Genomic DNA, 22574 nt, shown 5'->3' with positions numbered 1-22574 from the left:
AATTGAAAAATGGCATGCTCCAGTCTGTATCCTAAAAATCCTGTAAATCTTAAGAAGCAGCTAGCCCCATGTCCTAGCTTCAAAAATCGCCCTCCCCTCTGGATGGTGCATCGAATCAGGTTGGAGGTCTCGGTTCTTGTCCTGGGAATGGAGTGGGAAATAATACAAATTTCTTGTTCAACAAACTTTTATCAAGGAGCACCGGTGTGTCAGGTATTGTGCAGAGTAATAGTGACAGAAAAGAGTACAAATAAGTTTCGGCCTTCAAGGAGTTTCCATTATTGGAATGTTCTAAGAGTAAGAGAAAGAATGGATCTCTGGGGGCATCTTGGTGGTGCAGTGGATAGAGCATGAGCCTTGAAGTCAGGAGGACTTGAGCTCAAATCTGGACTCAGACACTTAATAGTTCCTAACTCTGTGACCCTGGACAAGTCACTTAACCCCAATTGCTTCAGGAAAAAAAAAGAATAAAAAAGGATCTCCCCAGGCAATCTAAATAAATATTCCCCAGAACACAGCTCTAGTCTCCATTGGTTTCTTTGACATGACTTCTCAGATCAAGGATGCTTTTGAATATAAAGATGATGGAGATCCGACCCGGTCACCCGAATATTGTTGGGCTGTCTTCTGCCTCAAGCAGAGGGCTCGGGTTCAAATCCTCTATCTTTTCTTATTGTGTGATCTTAAGCAGCTCCTCTCTTTGGTCTGCAGTTTTCTCTTCGCTAAAATTAGCGGCTTAGATAGGGTGATATCGAAGGTGCCTTTTAACTTGTACATTCTATGCTTGGTGAATCTATGATGGGAATTCATGATGGTATTTTTAAAACATTTTTATTTAAAGGAAGTCCCTCCCTCCCCACCCCCATTCTGTAGACAGTAAGCACGGTAGGTGTAGATGTAGGGTATCCATGTGCAATTATGTAAAACTGCCATATTAGGCATTTTGAAGAAGGAAGCTAGAATAAAAGAAAAGAAAAAGAAAAAAAAAAGAAATAGAAAAATAGCCCACTCCAGTCTGCATTCAGTCAACATCAGTTCTTTCTCTGGAGGTGGATAATGTGCTTCATCATTGGTCCTTTGGGATTGTCCGGGATCGTCATCCCACCAGTCTCAAGCAGAGTCAAGGCTTTGGGAAATCTTTGCCCTGCTATTAAATAACTTCTAGTAATAGTAAATTAAATTCAAGCACTTACTATATTCAAGGTGCGGTGCTGGACCCTAATGGTACAAACCTCGAGATGGTCCCGTTTTTATCGGGGGGAAGAGCCTAACACAGAAGCAGGATCCAAAGTTCCAGGGAGATTGGAAAAGGCTAATAGAAAGCTTCCTGTCCTGAACTGAGCCGTGCCTGGAAGGAAGTAGGGGGCTCTGAGAAAAGACGAGGAGCAAGTGCATCCCAGGCACCGAGGAAGGCTGAGGGGGAGGTGAGTGTGAAGGGTCCGGGGAGGGAGGAGCCAAGATGAATTCCTAAGGATGCATGGGATTTCTGCTCCCGGATCTGAGGGAAGAGAAGACTGGGAGCCCTTGACTGTAGATGCTGCAGAAGCAGGGCTGGAAGGGGCAGCCCTTTCACTGAGAAAGTGGTAGCCGCTTCCCATTTGGAGCAAGAGAAGCCCAAACGTCCCTATAGAGGGAAGAGAGGGGCGCGTCGGCCTGCCAGTGGAGCCCCACAGCTCCTCAGAAGTAGGTGATGTTGTGAGGGCTCACGGTGCCGTTCTCCTGGGCCGCCACTTCTTTCTCAGAGGAATCAGGCTCTGGATTCTGAGGCCTGGGGAAAGTCAAGCCAACAAGTGGGTTAAGTACCTACTCTCTGCCAGGTACTATGCTAAGCACTGGGCACCCAGACAGACAAAATAGTCTCTGCCCTCACAAGCAGACGTGGAGACCCCCAGAGTCTTTAGGAGGATCTCGGACCTGGATTCTGGAAAGACCTGATGATGGCAGGGAAGTGCCAACTTTAGGTGGGAGGGTGAGGGAATCATGGGAAAAGAAGTCATCTTCTGGACAGAGAAGCTTCTCCTCATCCTCTCCTCCAGACCCCAAACACACACTCACCCACACCCACACCCAATTCCTTCATTTTGTTACTTCCTCCTCACTCCCTTCCAGGGGCTTCTTCACCCAGGTAGGACAATGGCTCCCTGGGTCCCCTGCCATTCTCTCAACATCTCTTCTCCAAGTCAAAAATATTCTGGTGACCTCATGCATACTGATAACTAAAGTGGCTGCCCTTGGAACTTGATCCCCAAGGATGCATTTTAATTATTGTGGTGTTCCAGGCCCTGCAACAGGCCACAAAGATTTTCCCAGCAATCTAGCACTCATCCTTGGGGTGTTGAGGGACGTATTGGCTGCAAGACTTGCTCTTTGGGGTACTGACATGGGATAGAGCACTCAGATGGGGCCATGGCTCCAGGACCCAGGGGAAGACTCACTCTAGATGGGGCCGTGGCTCCAGAACCGAGGGGGAGGACTCACCCTTTTGGCGGTGTTGACTCCATGTCATTTATATTGTCCTTTAGGGTCTTTCCTTTAGTTTCAGGAAGTATGACAGAGAGGATCCCAACCAGGACTGGTAGAGAGCCATAGATGGCCATGGGGATGGAGGGATGGTAGTCCCCCAGGAGGCTCACCAGGGGCGTGAGGATGCCCGCGATCCGGGAGAAGATGGCCACCAGCCCCATTCCTGTTTGCCTAAGGAGGAAGGCACAGAGCATCGCCTGCCATGGGAAGCAGCGGGGCAACAACCGCAGCCTGGCTGGGCTCTGGGGCAGCCCAGGACACCCATTTGCAAGTGTCCCTCGCCTTTAGGGAGACACGGTTCAGACCCTTTTTGGACGCTTAATGGCTGGGACCCATCTCTGAGCCTCAGTTTTGCCACCTGCCCCACGGGATGCTAACGATTCCTACCCCGTAGGGCTGCCATTGGGGCTCCCGGGCTTGGGTATTACCTGATGACGGTGGGGAAGAGCTCTGCCGAGTACACGTAGGAGATGGTGAAGCCCGCAGACGTGGCAAACTTCCCCACCACGGCCAACACTGTGGTCACGGTGGGATAATCTGGGATACGGGAGAAGAGCCGGTCAGTGCTGATGCAGGCCGGGATGGGGGAGGGGGCAGGGATGGCCTTGGCCCATTCCCCAGGAGGTAAGAGGACAAAGGCTGTCCCTCAAAAACTCTGGGCTTTTCCATCCCTACCCCCCTCTGTTAGGCAAGTATCCTACAACCGCTCACTCCCAAACTCAGCAGCTGCTCCGGGATCTGAGTCCCATCCGAGAATCTGGGACTAAAGGGTGTCTCTCTCTGCAGAATATCTGCTTTCAAAGCCGGAAACCAAGAGAATGACCTGTTAATGGTGGAATTTTAGGCACCAAGATGGGCCAGAGGAGGCTTGGCCTCCAGGGAACAAACTCCTGCTCTGGGGAGCAAGGGTTTGCTCTGAGTGTCACCGGGAGTCGCCTTTTTCTTATCTCAGTCACAACTCCCTGAGGGACAATGGGTCTCTTCCCCAGAGGTTCTGTGGGCCACTCTCATAAAAGCCAGCCCCCCCAAAGGCTCCCGACCGCTTCATACTTGAGGGGATGAAGATGATGATGAGGCACATGAGACCCCCCGTGATCAGGGTCCCCATCAAGCTAATCCTCCTGCCAAACTGCTGCATCATGAAGGTGCTGGACATGCGTGCGGGCACCTCCACGACCCCGAAGATCAGCTGGGTCAGGTAGATGTTCAGTCCGAAGCCTCCCACGTTGAGGCTCAGGCCGTAGTAGCCGAGGCTGTCTGCAAACCTGTCAGCAAGAGAGTCTCAGTTACAGAGGGGCCGGGGACCTTTCCCTTTCCACCCTAGAGCAGGTGGCCTCTGGCCTCCTGAGGGCAGGAACCCAACACAGGCATCCTCCCTCTGGTTCCAGAGACCCCGATGTCATAATTCCAGGGCAGCCGTGCCTGCACACCCGGACTCTCCCCCACCCCTCCTTTCTTGAACCAACCACTCCTGGGGTGAGTGCCCAGACTCTGGCCCAACGTCTGGCCTCCTTGGTCTGGCCTCCAGGGACAGGCTGATAGCTTGACAGTGGCTAGGAGGCATTCATTCCATTACCTAAACATTTACCAGACACCTGCTTTCTGCAGGCCCTGAGCCTAACAGTGAGAGAGTCCCAACTCTCTGCATCTCACACTCCTTTGATACAAAATGATACATTGTATCTACTTTGTATAAGTAATTAACATGATTTCCCCCCTCATTAACAGTGGGACAATCCCAGCTCTTGCTGCATTTCACATAGAGATCTTTGATACAAAATGATACATTGTATCTACTTTATATACAGTAATTAACATGGTTTTCCTCTTATTAACAGTGGGACAATCCCAGCTCTCTGTGCATTTCACGCAATACAAAATGATACATTGTATCTACTCTGTATACAGTAATTAACATGTCTTTTCCCTCTTAACTCTCAGCTGCATTTCAGCACAGAGATCCAGCAATACTAACTGATACATTGTATCTACTTTGTATAGAGTAATTAACATGCTTTCTCTTTCTTTTGACTGGGAGTTCCTTGAGGTCAGGAACTTTGTTTGCCAAGAGTGCCTGGCACATGATAGGTACCCGATGAGCCACTAGGGGGTGCCACAGTTCACAGAGCTCTGGGTCTGGAGACAGGAAGCCCTTAGGCACTTATGAGTAATTAATTAGTAAGTGACAACTTCTGCCTGCCTCAATTTCCTCAACTGTAAAAAAGCACTTCAGTAGCAGGGTTGTTGGGGAGATCAAATGAGATCATGTTTGTAAAAAGCACTTAGTAGGTGGCTAGCATACAGTAGGTACTTAATAAATGCTTCTCCCTCTTCCCTTCCTCTTCCTTAATACATGCTTCTTGTCTGGCAACGAAAGGCAGCACATTGTGGTGGAAAGGGGACTGGATCCGGGATCAGATATTAAATCCTACCTCAGACAACTACTGCTAGGACCAGTTGTGTCGAATCTGAATAAGCTGTTAATCCTCCCTGGGCCTTAGCTTACTCATTTGTCAAATGGGCACAATAATAGCAGCTACCTCAATAAGATAATACAGAATAGTCTAAAGTTTTAATAACTTCCAAAGTCTAAATGCTGCAAACTTACCAAAATGTCATTTGAGGTTATAATTATTTAAATGTTTTATCCTTACTTATTTCAAATTATAAAATTTTAATTCTAACAAGATGGGGCCCCCTGTTAATGCACTGTGGCTGTGGTAGTTTGGAGATGTTGTGTTCCGGGACCTTCAGACAGGCAGAGAAAGGCCTCTTGTTTGGTCCCCTGACCCATATTCATTAGACTTTTTCTTGGGGGGGGGGGAGGGGGTTAGCGTCAAAACTGCCATCTACCAGTGAAAACTGGTTCTTCAGATAATGTTAGGATAGGCTAGGACTACTACCTGTCCTTCCTGGGCTGGAAAATGCCATTTGCACCCAAGAGAGAAAACTAGGGAAAGTGAACGTGGATCAAAACCCAGGGTTTTCACCTTTTTTCGTTTGTTTGCTTTTTCTTTCTCGTGGTTTTTTCCCCCTTTGGTCTGATGTTTCTTGCACAACATAAGTTTGGAAACAGTTTAAAAGGATTACACATGTTTAACTAGTATCAGATTGCCTTCTGTCTTGGGGAGAAGGTAAGTAAAGGGGGAGGGAGGAAAATTTGGGACCCAAAGTCTTTCAAAAATGAATATTGAAAACCATCTTTATGTGTATCTGGAAAAATACTACTGAAAAAAAAAGCCAGCCCCCTGCCCTCCAAAACAAACAAACAAAAGCCCAAATGCCGTCCTGCAGAAACAGCAGCAGCTCAAGAAAGTGTTTCACAAAGTTCTAAAATTGCCTGGACTGTGGAATGGGGCAAGGTAGAGGTGAGGCTGGTCTTTAACGAGAACATATCAATATTTTTAAATGTCGTTCATTTCCCTTTCAAATATTGGTTTCTGAAGTTTGTAGCATTTGTATTTCTGAAGGGGTCAAAGCTTCAGACTGAATTCAGGCTTTGGGGACGGCGTGTATGTATAAGGTGGGACCTAGAGAAATGTTGACTAGTATTAAGACCAGGGGGCCGCCCGTTCCCATGTTTTCTTGTGATGGGAAGAGTCGTTTGCACCCAGAAAGAGACTGTGGGCACTGAGTGAGGATCGCAACGTCATATTTCCCCTTTTTTTTTGTTGTTTTTTGTTTTCTCTCTCATTCCCCCCCCCCCTTTTTGATCTGATTTGCCTTGTGCGGCATGATAAATGTGGAAATATGTCTAGAAGAATCGCACAAGTTTAACCTATATTGGATTGCTTGCTGTCTAGGGGAGGGAGTGAGGGAAAGGGAGGGAGAAAACCTTTTGGAACACAAGGTTCTGCCAGGGTGAATGCTGAAAACGATCACTGCATGTCATTTGAAAATAAAAAGCTTAAAAAGAACAGGGGGCCATTCACACCGAGGAGGCCCCCAGCCCAGGCCCGTGAAGGGGCGGAGGTGGAAGGGAGGCATTCCAGCATCCCCTGGACCTGGCTCCTGGCCCTCCGGCCTGCACTCGGGCTTTCTTCTTTCTCTCCCAGAAGCCTCACTGCAGCGCTAAAATTCACCCAGTACAAGTACCCTCTGCCCCGGTCTCCGATGGCAAACTCCCTTTGCTAAGGATGCTCGGGCCGGCTCCCTGCTCTCCAGGCCGGCTCCCTGCTCTCCAGGTCACCTTCGGAACTTCTAGGGTGGCCCCCACTAGGGGCCCTTGTATCCCTCACCCCTTTCAGCTTCTTCACCAACTCCATTTGTCTTTCTACTTGTATTTGTATTCCCAGAACTTGGCAGTGACTGGCACATAGCAAGTACTTCATAAATGCCAGCTGACTGACTGAGGCAACGGACTGTACAGAAGCCCAGGGATGGTAGATGGCGTGGCACAGGAGGACAGGGATGTAGACTGAGCCCAGGGACAAGGCTAGGGGGTAGGGAGGGTCCAAGGCATTTTCTGTAGCTGCTGTCCTCTCAGGAGCTACCCCTCTAGGAGCCAGAAGCATTTTATTCTGGGAGCAGTAGGGAGCCACTGAAGATGATTGAGTAGGGGAGTGACACGGATGGTTCTATATTTTAGGAATATTATTTTGGCAGCTTGTGGAGGATAGCCGGAAGCAGGGAGGCCACAGGGCATCCTCCACTGGGGTGACCTAAGACACCCCTCCTCCTTTGCAAAGGGAGGAAACCTCGATGAGAATCGGCCTAAGAGAGGACAAGCAGACAACTGTCCACTTGAGCCAGTCCCTTCGGTAGGAAAATCCATCCGGATAAACGCAGGGCTCGACTCACCAGACACAGAAGAGGATGAGCGTCACCTTCCGGAGCTGAGGGTGCCGGAACAAGTCCAGAGCGTTTCCCTTGGGTGCCGTCTTCTCCGGAGTTAGCTGCAGGAAAGACAGTCAATCAGCTCCGGCTTGCTGTGGGCACAGAACGCTAAGCCCACAGCCCCTAACGGCAGCCCGGCAACCTCTGCTCCACAATAACCTGGCTGAGGGTCTCAGGAGACACGCTGCGCTTATTTATCGAGGCTGCTTTCTGGACCAGCTCCTTGGCTTCCTCCACTCTCCCCTGAGTCAGGAGCCACCTGGCAGATTCTGGAAGCACCCTGCAGAAGAGAAGGAAGAGCGGGTTCTCAGGGACTATCCCGTTGCCCTCCCCCTACAGTCCCATCACTGGTGGATATCACTGTCCCATCACTGGTGGACAAGGCCAATAGAGTGGGCACTCTGGGGGGCAGCTCTGCCAGAGCACATGGCTCCCTCTTGCTTTCTAGCCACCAGCTGTTCCTGACTGGGCCACCGGGTAAGAGGCAAGGGAAGGGAAGGGGCACGAGTGTCATGGCAGGGAGAGGGCTTTGGAGAAGTAACATGGAGAATGGTAGTCAGGGCCGAGCTGCAGACCCCAGCTGTGGCCTTGGGCTTCCCTACAAGGGGAATGGCTGTGTCAAAAGCTCTTCGGAGCTCGAGGAGCCCGTGACAAGCTCAGCATGAGTGCAAGCTCCTTGAGGGTAGCCATGAGTTCACTTCTGTCTGTCTCCGCAGTGCCTGGGACACCAAAAGTGCTTAATAAATGCTTGTTGAATTATACTGATTTCTCTGGCCAGTGACTGTGAGCACAGCCCCAGACAGAAGTCGCCTCTGATTTTTCCTTACTCTGTTAAGGCCTTTCTTAGTAAGATCCTGGGAGGAAACTGAGGCACACAGGGGGAAGTGATATAGCAAGTAAGTGTTTTAGGCTGGATCTGAACTCAGGGCCTCCTGACTCTAAATCTGGCACCATCCAGCAGCTATTTTGCATTAACTTCACTGTGAGGAGGATATTTCTCCGATGGAACGAAAGGGGTTTGTTTGTTTGTTTGAGAAGAGAGACATCCTCAGGGCCCAGCACTGGGCTTGGGACGTAAGTAATAGGTATTTAATAAATTTGTGCCCTTGATTTGCAAACCTGAAAGTACTAGATAATAGGAAGCTGTCTTTGTTTCAAGGCTTCCTCATCTTCCTTCTCCTTCTCTTCCTCCTTCCTGCTTTTCCTTTCTCCTCTTCCCCTCCTCTGCCTCCTCTTTCTCATCTTCCCCTTCTCCTGTTACCTTCTCTTGCCCCTTCTTCTTCCCCTCCTCCTCTCCCACTTCTTTTCCCTTTTCTCCTCCTGCCCTTTCCCTATTCCACCTCTTTCTCCTTCATATGTTTCTTCTTTCTAGAGACAAGAACTCCTGGGTCTCTTCCTCGAGACCCTCTCTTCTATCCATCTCTTAGAAATAGGGCTCCAGGCCCTGACCTAAGCTAACACTGCAGGCTGCCGCCTCCTCTGGCCCATGCTCCAGGATGACAGCACCCCAGATTTGCCTCCCGTAGCCTGGGACTCTAAAGGTCTGAGCCCCTGCTCCCGCCCTGGACCACACATTCTCCCGAACTGGCCCAAACTCGCTCTTCATGCTCATCTTGCCTTTCCCTGTCCTGCGAGCCCCCGGCGGCAGGGACCATGATTTCTTCCCACAAGCACCTTCCTCAGTCACCAAGGTCAGGGCACATCAAAGCACACCTGAAGGACCACTGAGCACAGACTGGGCTCCCAGCCACAGCTGGCAAGGTGGACGGTGACCTGAATATTTAGTTCAGATTTCATTTCCATCTTTTCCAATCGGTCACATAGACCCTCTGTGAGCCCCCTTGGGGTTTTCTGGGCAGAGAGTCTGGAGTGGATGGCCAGTTCCTTCTTCAGCTTATTTTTACAGATGAGGAAACTGAGGCACACAAGTTCAATGACTTGCTCAAGGTCGCACAGCAAGTGTCCAAGGTCAGATTTAAACTCAGAAAGATGAGTCCCTATCCCCTGTGGCACCATCTAGCTGCTCCTGACTGTGTATACCTGAGTCTAAAGGTGTGATTGAAGGTTATAGGAAGAGGGAGAAAAGGGGGAGGGGGGAATCACTGGGGCAGGGGAGTGAGAAGCAAATGTAGGAGGGGCAGAGGAGCTGATTTCGGCTCTGGATCCCCAGGGTGGGGAGGGGGGGTCCTGGGGCCACTTGCCCCACCCATGCTCACCACCAATAGAAGAACAGCAGTAAGATGGGGGAGGTGCCCACAATCTGGAACAGCCTCCAGTTGCGGATTCCATAGGCCAGGCCGGCCAAGGCTATCTGGCCCAATGAGAAGCAGCAGTGGGAAAGGACCACGGCCAGGGTCCGCTTGGAAGCACTGACCCACTCTGTGGCTGGGAAGGAGAGAGAGAAAAAAGGGGGGGGGGTGAATGTGCAGGTGGAAATGGGTGGGAGAGACCCAGGACGGCCTCCTGCTCGGGGGCAGCACTGGGGGACACAAAGGGCTCCCTTTCACCCTTTCACTTGTGGTCTTCAAAGATTGGGACCTGCTTGTCCACAGCCGGCTGCCTCAGACCTCCCTCTCAGGGTAGGGACTCTTGTCTTTATTTCCAATGCTCAGCACAGGGCCAGGAGCATGATAAGCACTTAATAAATGCTTGCTGACTGACTGAAATTACCTTTCATTTTCATTGTATGTACATATATATTAAACATGTGTGTATACACACATTTGCATAGATATGTATATGTATATGTATCTTATAGACACACACCTATATCTTATGGGCCCACCTAGAATAGAGTCAGCACAAGAATGAAGATTTCCTGAGTCCTGCTCCCGTACACTTGACCTATGAGGTCACTTGCCTATGTCATAGGGTATAACAGAAAGAACCCGACAGACTAGAGGGCTTCCTGGAGAAAGTAGTCATCAGAGGGTACGTATGTCTGAGGGTGCTTCCCTGGCTTCATTGCTGGGCAAAAGATGATGGTATTAAGTTAATCTGTGCTGTTACCACTAGTGCAACCTATTGAAGCTATTGGTTTTTTTGCTGATCACTAGGGTTTTCTATGTTAAACATCACATGGAACATTTTTTACCCTTTTTGCTTCTGCTGACCTTTGAATTTCCTATTGCTAATAGTATCCTAGATCTATGTCAAATAAAAGATGGAGAACCCATATCTGACTATCTCCAGGTTAAATACTGATTGAATAGCCTCCTTCCTTAAATGCTTATAACAGCTTCAGAGATTTGAATGTTCAGGGAGGAGCCCACAGTTCATCCACGGGGATCCCCAGATGTGGGGAGGGTCCCTTTGGTCAGTTCTCGGAGGGCCGGGGACCTGTGCAGGACACTCACTCAAGGTGACATTGCTGATGGCGTAGCCAGCCACCGCGGAGGCCACGGCGAACCGGAGAGCCATGTAGAAGTAGAAGTTAGGGACAAAGGCCGTCCCGATGCCAAACACAGCATGGAGGAGCAACAAGATGAGGATGGTGGGCCTGCGGCCAATCCTGCGGAGACAACAGAAATGGGGGCAGGGGCAGCTGTGAGACTTGGGGAAACTCGGGTCTGAGAGAGGATCTGAGTCCAGACCTCCTAAAGGAGATGCAGGGGAGGAAATGACCAAGGAAGACAGCAGAGGAGCTTACTTAGGGGAGAGAGCAAGGGGGCTTTTTACCTGTCACAGAGAGGGCCAAAGATGATTGCCCCAATCAGAAGTCCAGCCATGTACACAGACTGGGAGGTCTCCTTTTCATACTCGCGGTCACAGACCAGGTCAAACTAAAGGGAGCAACAGAGATTGCTGTGAGAACTTGCCAGCTCCTGGGGTGGCAGATGAGGTAAGGAACCTGCAGAGGTGCTCGCCTCGCACTTTGTGCTGCCTTTCCCCTGACCTAATGGCTAAACTCTCCTTACCATCTGTAAGTGGTGTGAAGGGAATGAAGGAGGAGGAGGGCGAGCCTCTGGGGCTACATCTTGGAGCGCCATCTTATAAAAATCAGATGGCTTTTGTCTTTCTATCAAATCTTCTCATTTGCCTGCCCAGCGAAGATTTCCCTCATACTAAAGAATAAAAAAACAGTGTGTATGTATGTATGTATATGTGTGTGTGTGTGTGTGTGTGTGTGTGTGTGTGACATTTGGCAAAATTAACTACATGGCAATATTTGTGTCGTCTCTCAACTCTACCAAAAAAAAAAAAAAAAAAAGCCAAGGGGCAAATGTTGTCATCCCTTCCTAAATACCAAGCTTGGAGATTATGATCACAGAACGTTCGGTTTTGGCTTGTTTCATTGTTTTTTCGATTGACATCATTTTAGCCATTGTATAATTTTCTTGGCTCTGTGGAATTCATTTTGCAACAATTCATAGACTCAGAAAGAAGCATTTGTTAAATATCTACCAGGTGCTAGGCACTGCACTCAATATCTAACAAATATTATTTTATTTGAGCTTCACGACAACCCCGAGAGGTACCAATGAACCCTCTGATGGCCACTTTCTCCAGGAGGCCAGTCTGTAGGGTTTTTCCTGTTATACTGCAAATATAATTTATTTCTATGACACAGGCAAGTGATCTGGTAGGATAAAAATCAAGCATACAGGAACAGGGCTCAGGAAGCATTGTCATTTTACAACAGAGGAAACTGAGGCACAGAAGTGAAGTGACTTAACAGGGTCACAATAGTAAGTGTCTGAAGCTAGATTCTGGACCCAATCCTCTATCCACTGGGCTACTTAGCTGCCTTAGAATTAAAAGGGACCTTGATCACCGGTGCAACTCTTAGCTGTTACAGATGGAAATTGAGTTCTGTGGAGGTTAGAAATCCTGCTTTCAGCTTCAAGAGAGAAGACATGGTTGTAGACTCCCTTCAGGTCCCTCAAAGGAAAGAGACAACTCGAGGAAGAAGCCAACATGAGAGAAGCTGCCCTCTGGACCGTGCCCGTATCCCCAGCTTGCTACACTAAACGCTTTTGGGGAACTTCCCCTTTGGGTGAGATTTAGGACTTTCTTTCTTTATTGAAGTGTAACCTCATTCCCCATGGGACAGTTCACTCACTCAGTATTGTCTGGGATGTATTCTTCTATGTACTATAAAATCAGGACACTGGAATCAATGACCTCTAAATATCCTTCTGGCTCTTGATTTACAATCCTATGACAATGTCTAAGGAACCTTGGGAAATCATTTAATCTCTCCGTGCCTCAGTTTCCTCCTCTGTAAAATGAGGTTGGCCTTGATGATCTTATAGATCCAGGATTTCGTCTTCTTCTTTTTTTTTTTGTTACTCTTCTTTTATTTGTTTATTTATTTTTTTAAATACACTTTGCTTTATGAATCACATTGGGAGAGAAAAATCAGAGCAAAAGGGAGAAAAAAGAAGTGAGCACAGGATATGTTGGTTTACATTCAGTCTCCTTAGTAGATCTATAGTTTTCTAAAGTTACTAGAATGAGGAGGCCTGGAGCAGGAATAATCTGGACTTTGGGATCTGGCAGAGGCTGAGCTATCTCACTGTCTCACTCGTGGCTACCAACTTTGTGGCTGTTTTCTCCAACAGTATCTGCTTTCCTCCAGATCAGACTTTATCAGCTCCTTCCAGTCCCTTGTTAAGATAAGCAAAGAGCATCTTATCTCTCCCACTGAAAGTAAATGTCAAGGTGCAGAGGGAAAATATCTCCTCAAAGCTATATTTAGCTTTAGAGCTCATCTGGTAGTCAACAAACATTTATTAAGTGCCTAGTGTGCATCAAGTACAGGGCTAAACAATGAGGGATACAAAGAAAAGAAAAAGACGTTTCCTGTCCTGAAGGAGTTCCCATTTAATGGGATGACAACGAGCAAAGAACTATTAAAAAAAAAAAACAAGAGATAGACAGGACAGATTGGAACTAATCCACAGAGATGAGGGGGGCCAGAAAGGTATCTTGTAGAACAAAGACCCCTGGGCCATACGTAGCCGTAACTCTCCTGAGAGCAGTCTGGACCAGATTAAAATTGACTGAGAGATAAGTAAGTACAAATGCAATAAAACACAAGAACCTGTGGTTTTCAAGTCAACACTTGGCCCTTAGAGTTCCTTCCATTTGACTGGCTTTTAGTTGCTAAGGCAGAATTGGAACTTAAGATCTTCCAATATCAAATGGGGAGTTCTCTCCATGGCAATGGTCCCGACATCGGCTAAGCTGGTCCCTAAACAAGACCCTCACAATGAGCATTTACAGCTCTAGATCACAGAACTGTTTAAGGAGGAAAAATCAGTTGCACCAGTGAGAAACAACCATCTGGAAGTTTTGTGGAAGTGAGCAGAAACTGAGGCGAGGGAGAGGGGTGTAGTCCATTGGAAAGAGGAAGGAAGGAAAGAAACTTAAGCACCTACTATGTGCTGTACAAAGATTGTCTCATCTGAGCTTCCCAACAGTCCCCTGAGATGTGTGCTTTCATGATTTGAGGCACATTAAAAGCTGAGTTAACAGAGGTAGGGAGTGTTACCTGCCCAGGTGTGAGTAACCAAGGTGGGATTTTCCTGCTTCCAGGGCCATGCTCTCTTCACTGTCACACCTAGTTGCATGGGACTGGGAATCAGAACACCTGGCTTCAGATCCTAGCTGTTACTTAGGAGGGGGTTGGATCAGATTCCCCATGAAAGTACTTTCAGGCAAATAGTATGTCACAAACTGGGCATAGACCTACATCTTACACCTCATTCCGGACTAAGGTCAAAATGGGTACATAGTTTCCACATAAAGGGCGATATATAACCAAATCAGGAGAGCAAGGGATAGTCTAGCTCTCAGATCTTTGGAGAAGAGAGAAATTATGGCCAAAGAAGAACTGGAGAACATTATGAAGTGCAAAACGGACAACTTCGATGACATTAAATTTGAAGTTTTTGCACAAACAAAACTAACACAGCCAAGATTAGAAGGGAAGCAGAAAGCTGGAAAAAATTTTTTACAGTCAGTGTTTCTGATAAAGGTCTCTTTCCTAAAATATATGAAGGGCTGAGTCACATTTATACAAATACAAGTCATTTGTCATTGATAAATGGTCAAAAGATAGGAACAGGCAATTTTCAGATGAAGAAATTAAAGCCATCTATATAGTCATATGAAAAAATGCTCTAAATCACTATTGATCAGAGAAATGGAAATTAAGACCACTCTGAGATACCACCTCACACCTCTCAGATTGGCTAAGATGACAGGAAAAGATAATGATAAATGTTGAAGGTATTATGGGAAAACTGGGACACTGATACATTGTTGGTGGAGTTGTGAAATGATCCAACCATTCTGGAGAGCAATTGGAACTACTATCTCCAAAGGGCTATCAAACGGTGTCTCTTGTTTCATCCAGCAATGTTTCTACTGGGCTTGTTCCTAAGAGATCATAAAGGAGGGAAAGGGACCCACATGTGCAAAAATGTTTGTAGCAGCCCTTTTCGTGGTAGCAAAGAATTGGATCAACACATAGTATTTTCACCATTTTTTCCCTTCTTTTTTTTTTTTTTCTTTCTCCTGGTTTTTCCCTTTTGTTCTGATTTTTCTCTCCTAACCTGACTGATAAGGAAATATGTAAAAAATGAATATATATATGTACAACCTAAAAAAAATAATAATTATTAAAAAATGTACTTGCAAGCTCTCGTCACATCAGTATTGTTCCAGGTGCTGTCCTGAGCAGCAAGGTCCAAAGCTAAAAATAGATGGGCTCACATTCTATGGGAGGAGGGGCAATGGGGTACCTGGGAAGCAGCATTGACCTTGGAGATGCAAGATTTGAGTTCAAATCTCCACTCCTTTCCCACATGTATATAAATGTTGGAGCAAGATTTCTGGCTGTTTCCTGCTCTCAAAGATGGGAGCCAGAAGGAGCCCTCAGGCTTTTTTCAGCTCCAGATTTATGACCCTATGATCCCACTGGCTCCCTCTCTTTAACATGCTGGAACAAAAACGCCATCATGGCACCTTGGGGGTGGGGGGGAATCATACTTTAGTGGAAGATGTATCTGACATACAGTCTTGGCTATGAACATGAAGGGATGAGAAATATTTGATTTATTTTGATTGTCTTTTGACAAAATTTTTAAAAAAGTTTTACTGATCATTTTAAAAGATCTAGGAGGACTGGTTAACAAGGGTCAGTGTTACCTGTCAGATTGGCTAAGATGACAGGAAAAAATAACGATGATGGTTGGAGGGGATGTGGGAAAACTGGGAGTTGTGAACGAATCCAACCATTTTGGAGAGTAGTTTGGAACTATGCTCAAAAAGTTATCAAACTGTGCATACCCTTTGATCCAGCAGTGTTACTACTGGGCTTATATCCCAAAGAGATTATAAAGAAGGGAAAGGGACCTGTATGTGCATGAATGTTTGTGGCAGCCCTTTTTGTAGTGGCTAGAAACTGGAAACTGAATGGATGTCCATCAATAGGAGAATGGCTGAATAAATTGTGGTATATGAATATTATGGAATATTACTGTTCTGTAAGAAATGACCAACAGGATAATTTCAGAAAGGCCTGGAGAGACTTACACGAACTGATGCTGAGTGAAATGAGCAGGACCAGGAGATCATTATATACTTCAACAACAATACTATATGATGACCAGTTCTGATGGACCAGGCCATCCTCAGCAACGAGATCAACCAAATCATTTAATGGAGCAGTAATGAACTGAACCAGCTATGCCCAGAAAAAGAACTCTGGGAGATGACTAAAAACCATTACATTGAATTCCCAATCCCTATATTTATGCCCACCTGCATTTTTTATTTCCTTCACAAGCTAATTGTACAATATTTCAGAGTCTGATTCTTTTTGTACAGCAAAATAACGTTTTGGTCATGTATACTTATTGTGTATCTAATTTATATTTTAATATATTTAACATCTACTGGTCATCTTGCCATCTAGGGGAGGGGGTGGGGGGGTAAGAGGTGAAAAATTGGAACAAGAGGTTTGGCAATTGTTAATGCTGTAAAGTTACCCATGCATATATCCTGTAAATAAAAGGCTATTAAAAAAAAAAAAAAAAAAGGGTCAGTGTTTCCTCTGCCGGGCCACCATTTGTCCCTGGGCGACTTCATGGATCCCTTATTTTTCCGGTTTCTGTTGTTCTAGGTGAATGGGTATCTCTTGAGTTAGAGTGCCCAGGCAATCGGTGACACTTGGATACCCCTCAGTCTTCCAAGGCCCTTTGACCACTGGAGCTCCAGACATGGTGGCTATAGCTTCCAGGTCCAATAAAGACCAATTTGTTTGACCCCTCCCAGAATGGAAGCCAACTTGTCTATCCCAGAAATGAGCTGGGCAGTAGCTTCACAAAGGGAGAAAGGGCTCTCGGGGTCAGCTCCTTCTAAGTCACGTTCTGCCACAACCACCACCTTGTACTGTCCTCAGGGACTGGGATGTGTGTGGAGGGGATGTTGTACTTTGATCCTTGCTGTACCTTCTCAGTACATATATCCTTCTGTAAATGCTATCTGATTACTAATTGAGTGATACTGGGGAGATGTTAACTGATTAAGTGAAACTGGGGGGTTCATAAATCATCGGAAATACTCGCACTCCTTGAATTTCAGGGTTATTCCCAGAATGCCTTTAGAAGTAGTAGCCACTCTATGAGACAAGAGAGGTAGCCCGGAGCCTGCACTATTACATTAATTTTTTAAAAATCTGGATTTAATATGCTAGAGGCAGAAGACATGGGTTCAACTCCCATTATCTTAGGGACCATGGACAAGGCATTCAATCTCGTTCGGCCCAGTTTTCCCACCTGCAAAATGAGGGGGCTGGACCAGCTGGTCTCCGAAGCTCCTTCCAGGTCTAAATAGATCTTATTTATTTCTAATTCAAATTTATTTTCAAGCAGCTTTTCTGACACACAACTTTGCCTGGCACAGCAAATAAGAATGACTTAGATATCCTTAGATCCTTAGCTCCCCTGCTCAGCCAACTCTTGGACTAGAACTCTGGGGTTCTCTCTCTGCTTGATTTCTTTTCCTGCTAGGCTAAACTGAGCTTTTCTGGCACAACGTCTGTCTTTAGAATAAGCCCTCCCTCGCTCACTTGCCTGGCCCACTTTGGGTGGCTCATTAGCCACACCCTCCTTCTTCTCGTCTCTCCTGGTTCTGGACTCTCACTGACCTCTTCTCCATTTCTGTTGAGGACACTCATCTCTCCTTCCCCGGGGATCTCACCCTGGTCTCTTTCTTTCTTTTGATCTCTTCTGGTCTCATGCCAGGCTCTCTAGGCCTCATGGTCACCTGTTCACACATCAGTACCCAGGGGCCCCGTCACTAACAGGGAGCATGACACCCTGGCCTTTGGAATACCCAAGAAGTCATCTAGTCCCAGTGGCTTTGCCACAGAGCTTCTGGAAGTAGATCAAAGCCACAGAGAGTTAATGGAAAATCTATGTTAGAGAAATTAAGAAATTAGACCAAAAAGAGCCTCTCGTCTTAGTCCTTGGCCAAAAAGCCTAATCAGTAGGATGTGTCTGAGGGGCCCCTGACCATGCCAAGAAACTGCTCTACCTTGTTTACCCATGCTGGGGGGGGGGGGAAGGGGGAGGGAGTTACAACTGGGACAGGGAAAGAATCAGCACCAGATCCCGAATCTGGAGGAATTGGAAAAGGAATTGGGGAGGATGGGCTGGTCAGTAGTGCCGAAGGTTGTAGGACTGAGAAAAGGAAGCGCACTGGGTCTGTCTGTTAAGAAATCACCGGTAACTTTTCAGAGAAGAGTTTCAGTTGAGCGAGGAGGTCTAACCCTATACGGCCGAGGTGTGAAAAGCGAATGTGAAATGTGGAAAAGATGGCAATGGGTAACCTTTTTTCATGAGTTTGAGAAAGGGAGGGAAAGATAAAGGGTGATCTAGGTTGAGGGGATAGTTGGAACAAATGGAAGCTCCTGAGGATGATGGGAAAGCAATTATAAGCAACAGGGAACAAGGGGAAAAACAGGGGGGACTGAAGAGGAAAAATGGCGAGATCACTGGGGAGACAAGTTGGCTCAAGACTGTTATCGGTACCAATGGGCGACCCCCTATTGGGGATGTTATAACGAGGATCCCTTTCACGGGCTTCTTCATAGCCCTCGGCTGCTGCCGTGATTCTGTGGGTGGGGAGACACGGGGAAAGGCAAGGAAAGGGCATGAGAAATGAACTCATACAGCTGAAGCGGAGGAAAGGATGTAAGTCTTTCACCTCTTACCCAACACAGCCCAGAGAGCAGGAGGCTAATGAGGGGAAACTGGAGTCCACAAGGCAGGGGCACCAAATACGGTTCCTCCCTCTCTGTGATGTCTTCCCTGCTATATGTACACCTATGTGCCCCTTCACCCCCTTTGTACAGAGCAGGAAACTGAGGCCCAGGGAGGGGGACTGGTCCAAGGACACACACACAAAGTAAGTGGTGGAACTGGAACGGGAGCTCATTTCCCGACCTGTCAGGCTGTCCATCCTTTCTGGATCTCGGTCTCTCCCCAGCCGTGTCCCCAAAGCCTCTGTCCTTGGTCCTTCTCTCTGTGCTCCTGATGCGAGTGCATCACTTCTCTCTACACTGTCGCGCCCAGCTCTGCGTGCCTGACCCTGGTCTCCGGTCACCGCTGACCGCCTCCCCGACGTTCTGAATCCGTAGATGTCGGAAACCCGCCCTTCCCAAACAGAACTTGCTCTCTCTCTCTCTTCCCCCCCCCCCCCCCCCCCCCCCCCCCCCCCCCCCCCCCCCCCCCCCCCCCCCCCCCCCCCCCCCCCCGGCTCCCCAACGCCTCCCAGCCACCCTTCCTGCCTCCTCAGTATCCAGATGATGTCGTCGACTGGACACTAGCAAGTGTAAAATCCGGGTCTTCTGGGGCCAAGCAGGGCCACACTGGGGTCCCTGGCAGGCAGTTCTGAGGACCATTCTCATCCCCCCAAAGTGGGCACTGGGGCTGGCGGGATCTCAGAGCTGTCTAGTTAAGCCTTCAATTTCCAGATTAAGAAGAGACCCGGGAAAACAGTGTGACCAATCCGAGGTCACACAGGTGGCCAGTGGCAGGGCTGGGATTGGGCCCCGGGTCCTCTGAGCATGCTCCAAGGGAGGGTCCCTGCTTGGGCTGGGGCTCCTTGGCCTCAGGAACATTTTCAACTAATCAGTGGAAATGACTGTGCCAAGGGCTTCTCCTTTACCAATAGGACCTCAATGATCCCCACAGCAACCCTGCGGGCACATGCTGCCCTTCTCCCCACTTCACAGCCCAGGAAACCAAGAGCCGCGGAGGGTCACCCACTTTCCGTGTGCAGGCTTTCCTTGCTGACCGGGCCCCAAGCCGGCCGGCTGCCACAGGACACAGGGAAGGGAGCTGGGGCCCATAGGGCCAGGAACTGCACCAGCCTTCCAGCAGCTGCTGCCCCCGAGCTCAGGGAAGGGACACAGTCACAATCCCCGGGCCTGGCCCTCTCCTCCGGGACGTGGGGCTTGGGAGTCAGGGAGGCGGCCGGGAATGGCCCCCCGTGACCAGTCAGTGCCGGCTCTTCCCATGTGGCCCTGCTCTCTGGATGGGATGGATTCCCTCTGCAGGTGCCTCCTGTCCTAGAGCCAGGCTGAGGAGCTGTTGGGCTCCTGGGCAGATCCCCAGGGAAACCCCCAGGTGAAGGCTGCCTTCTGGCTCGGCCGCCGTCCACGACCACAGAACTCAGGCCACTCAGACGGAAAATCCTGGGTGCCCTAACCTCAGGGTGCCCTAACCTCAGCGTGCCCCGGAGGAGAGGGAGAGGGGCCCCCAGGCACCCCCCCAGACCCCAGCCACATGGTAAAGGCCGGGGACAGATGGAAAGCACGATGTCGGATGGACCTATGGACCTTGGTGAATGGTTAATCTGGGAATGCATTCCCCCCCAGGACCCCTCCTCTGCAGCGTCCCAGGCACGAGCCCAGCGCGGGACCCGGGGTAGCCGGGGCACAGAGAGGGGCGGGGTACGCGCGCAGAGGGCAGCATCACGCCTGGCCGGGAGCGATTAAAGAGGCTGTTCTAAAGCACCTCTCAAGTGGGGTCTCGGGTTCTAGGCCTCTGGCACGCAGAGAACGGTTCTCATTCTAAGAGGGACCCACAGTCACAGGAGAACAGAAGCTCCTACCTCTGGGGGGGAAGTGGGATAGCGGAGCTGAGTACAGAAACGGGGCGGGGGGCAGTGCTCCCACCAGGGCTGATCAGTGAACAGGGAAGGGCCGGGGGGAAGATCCTGGGCCTGCCCCCAAACTGACCGGGACCCACCCAAGGCTCTGGGTTTCCGGACCCACAGCAGCTTCCCCCTAAGGACAGGCCCGAGGGGCCAGCGCAGACACTCCTGCAGGGCGAGCCTCGGTGACTCGGGGTGAGCCCTCCCACCCAAACCATCCCATGTGAAGGGGCTTCCGCGCCTGCTGTAGGCGACTCCTGGAGTCACAGCATCTAGAGCCCCTTGGTGACCCCCCCCCCCCCCCGAGGAAAGCCCGGGTGGTGAGGGGTGGGGCCAGCAGACAGACGGACGCACGGACGCGGGGTTCCCCACCTCGTTCTCCAGCGACAGCGGGCGCTTCTCCGGGTACTCCCAGCCCCCTTGGCAAGGCTGCGTGTCGTTGAGGCCATAGCGGTAGATGTCCTCGAGGCTCCAGCCTTCGGGGGGCGGCGCGTAGGTGAGGCAGGACTCCCAGTCCCCGGCCTCTGTGCGAGGCAGGCTGAGGTTCCGCTTCTCCTCGGCGGTCAGGTTGGGCCCGTAGTTCTGCACCCAGAGCGGAGGGGCGCAGTGGTGGGGCTCTTCCAGCACCATGAAGACCTGCGCGAACATGTAGTAGGCCGATAGGAAGTTGGGGACAGAGAGCAGCATGAGCAGCCGGATCTGGAAGGGCCCGAAGCCTCCGATCTCGGCCAGTGCCTGGGCAAAGTTGGCAGCCATGGTCTCTGTGCTCCAGGCCACACCGCTGCAGCAGACACTCTGGGGCCCGGCCCCGGGGACTCAGGCTGGCAGCCGCGGCTGCATTTAATGTTTAATCTGCCCTGCGTGGAGCCTTATCAGCACCCACTTGTAAAACCGGTGGCCTCAGCGGACCTCGGCCAGGGAAGGGGACCCGAGCGAGGGGGTTGAGCCAGGAGGGGAGAAGCGACTCCCGGGCCCCACGAAGGCCAGCCTGGGAGGGAGGAGGGACGCAGACCCTTGGGTCCCAAATGCAGCTCCCAGTCCTCCCAGTGGGGCTCGAGGGGAGCTTGCTGCCTGAAGCTCCTGGAGAGCCCGAGGACAGGCTAAGGGCTCCTGAAGCTGCCCAGAGCCTCGGAGCTGTGACTTTAGACTCTGGCCTTGGGCTCACCAGGAAGTTGGTCCCTGTGTCTGATCTCACCCACCTCCCGAACACAAGTGGCTGTTTATAATCTCATTATCTGGAAAGCAAACTCCGCTGGCTGTCCAGGTCACGGAGCCCTCAAGCCTAATCCCGGCCCGGCCCTCCCAGGCCCTGACCCTTCTCAGCCCTCTCCGTGCCTGAAGCACTAGCGCCTCCCCAGGCCAAAGGGATGGAGGCCAAAGTCTCGTTTCACAGCCTGTCTGGCCCGGGGCTCCGAGGCATCCCGAGGGGCACAGGTTGGGCGCAGGGGGCCCTTGGAGGACAGGGAGCTAATCAGCACAGCCGCCCCAGCTGAGGGTGCCGCTGGCCGGGCGGTCCGACACCTTCCCCCCGGTGAGGGGGCTGACGGCCAGAGAGGGGACCCAGGTCTGAGCTTTGTTTCCTCAGGCCCAAGAGGCTCCGGACTCCCTCCCACCTTTCGGGCAGCAGTGCCGGGATCCTGGCCCGAGAGCGGGAAGGAACCAGGCCCAGATGGGGGCAGCTCCTGGCCAGAGCCACCCAGGGAGCCAGAGGACGCGGCTCATGGTGAGCGAGAGAACTCTGGCCAAAACCTCTGGGCTGGGGCAGCCGGGCACGCGGTGGACGGTCAGGAGGGCCTCAGACACCAACACTTCCTGGCTGTGAGACCCTGGGCAAGTCACTTAGCCCTCAGCAAAAGAAACAGCCCCCCTTTGGGCAGACAGGAGCAGTCCCCCCCACCCCCACCCGGGGACGACCACGAGCCGGACCCTTCAGCCCAGTAGGGAGCCTGCCGTGACGGACACAGGCCAGAGAAGCTGCTGCCTGGGCCCCTCTCCCCTTGGCAAGACGGTGGCCCCCCTCCGCCTGCAGAGGCACGCTGCCA

The 22574-nt window shown here is 50.1% G+C and overlaps 1 protein-coding gene across 1 annotated transcript; it reads right to left on the bottom strand.

Annotated features, from left to right (window-relative positions):
- Positions 1–402: 402 nt before the first annotated feature.
- On the bottom strand, positions 403–22525 carry LOC100927240 (solute carrier family 22 member 13). Its single transcript, XM_003762649.3, has 10 exons — positions 20905–22525; positions 11038–11141; positions 10716–10870; positions 9576–9744; positions 7519–7639; positions 7324–7418; positions 3574–3788; positions 2952–3060; positions 2479–2694; positions 403–1768 (listed from the first exon to the last, which is right to left on the bottom strand). The coding sequence occupies exons 1-10, from the start codon at positions 21286–21288 to the stop codon at positions 1678–1680; spliced, it is 1659 nt and encodes a 552-aa protein (XP_003762697.1). The 5' UTR covers positions 21289–22525; the 3' UTR covers positions 403–1677.
- Between the last annotated feature and the right edge of the window lie 49 nt (positions 22526–22574).

This window comes from Sarcophilus harrisii, chromosome 1, assembly GCF_902635505.1.
Source record: "Sarcophilus harrisii chromosome 1, mSarHar1.11, whole genome shotgun sequence".
NCBI classification, from domain to species: Eukaryota; Metazoa; Chordata; class Mammalia; order Dasyuromorphia; family Dasyuridae; genus Sarcophilus; species Sarcophilus harrisii.
The sequence above is the reverse complement of the archived record's forward strand: the minus strand, read 5'-3'. Positions and strand labels throughout refer to the sequence as shown.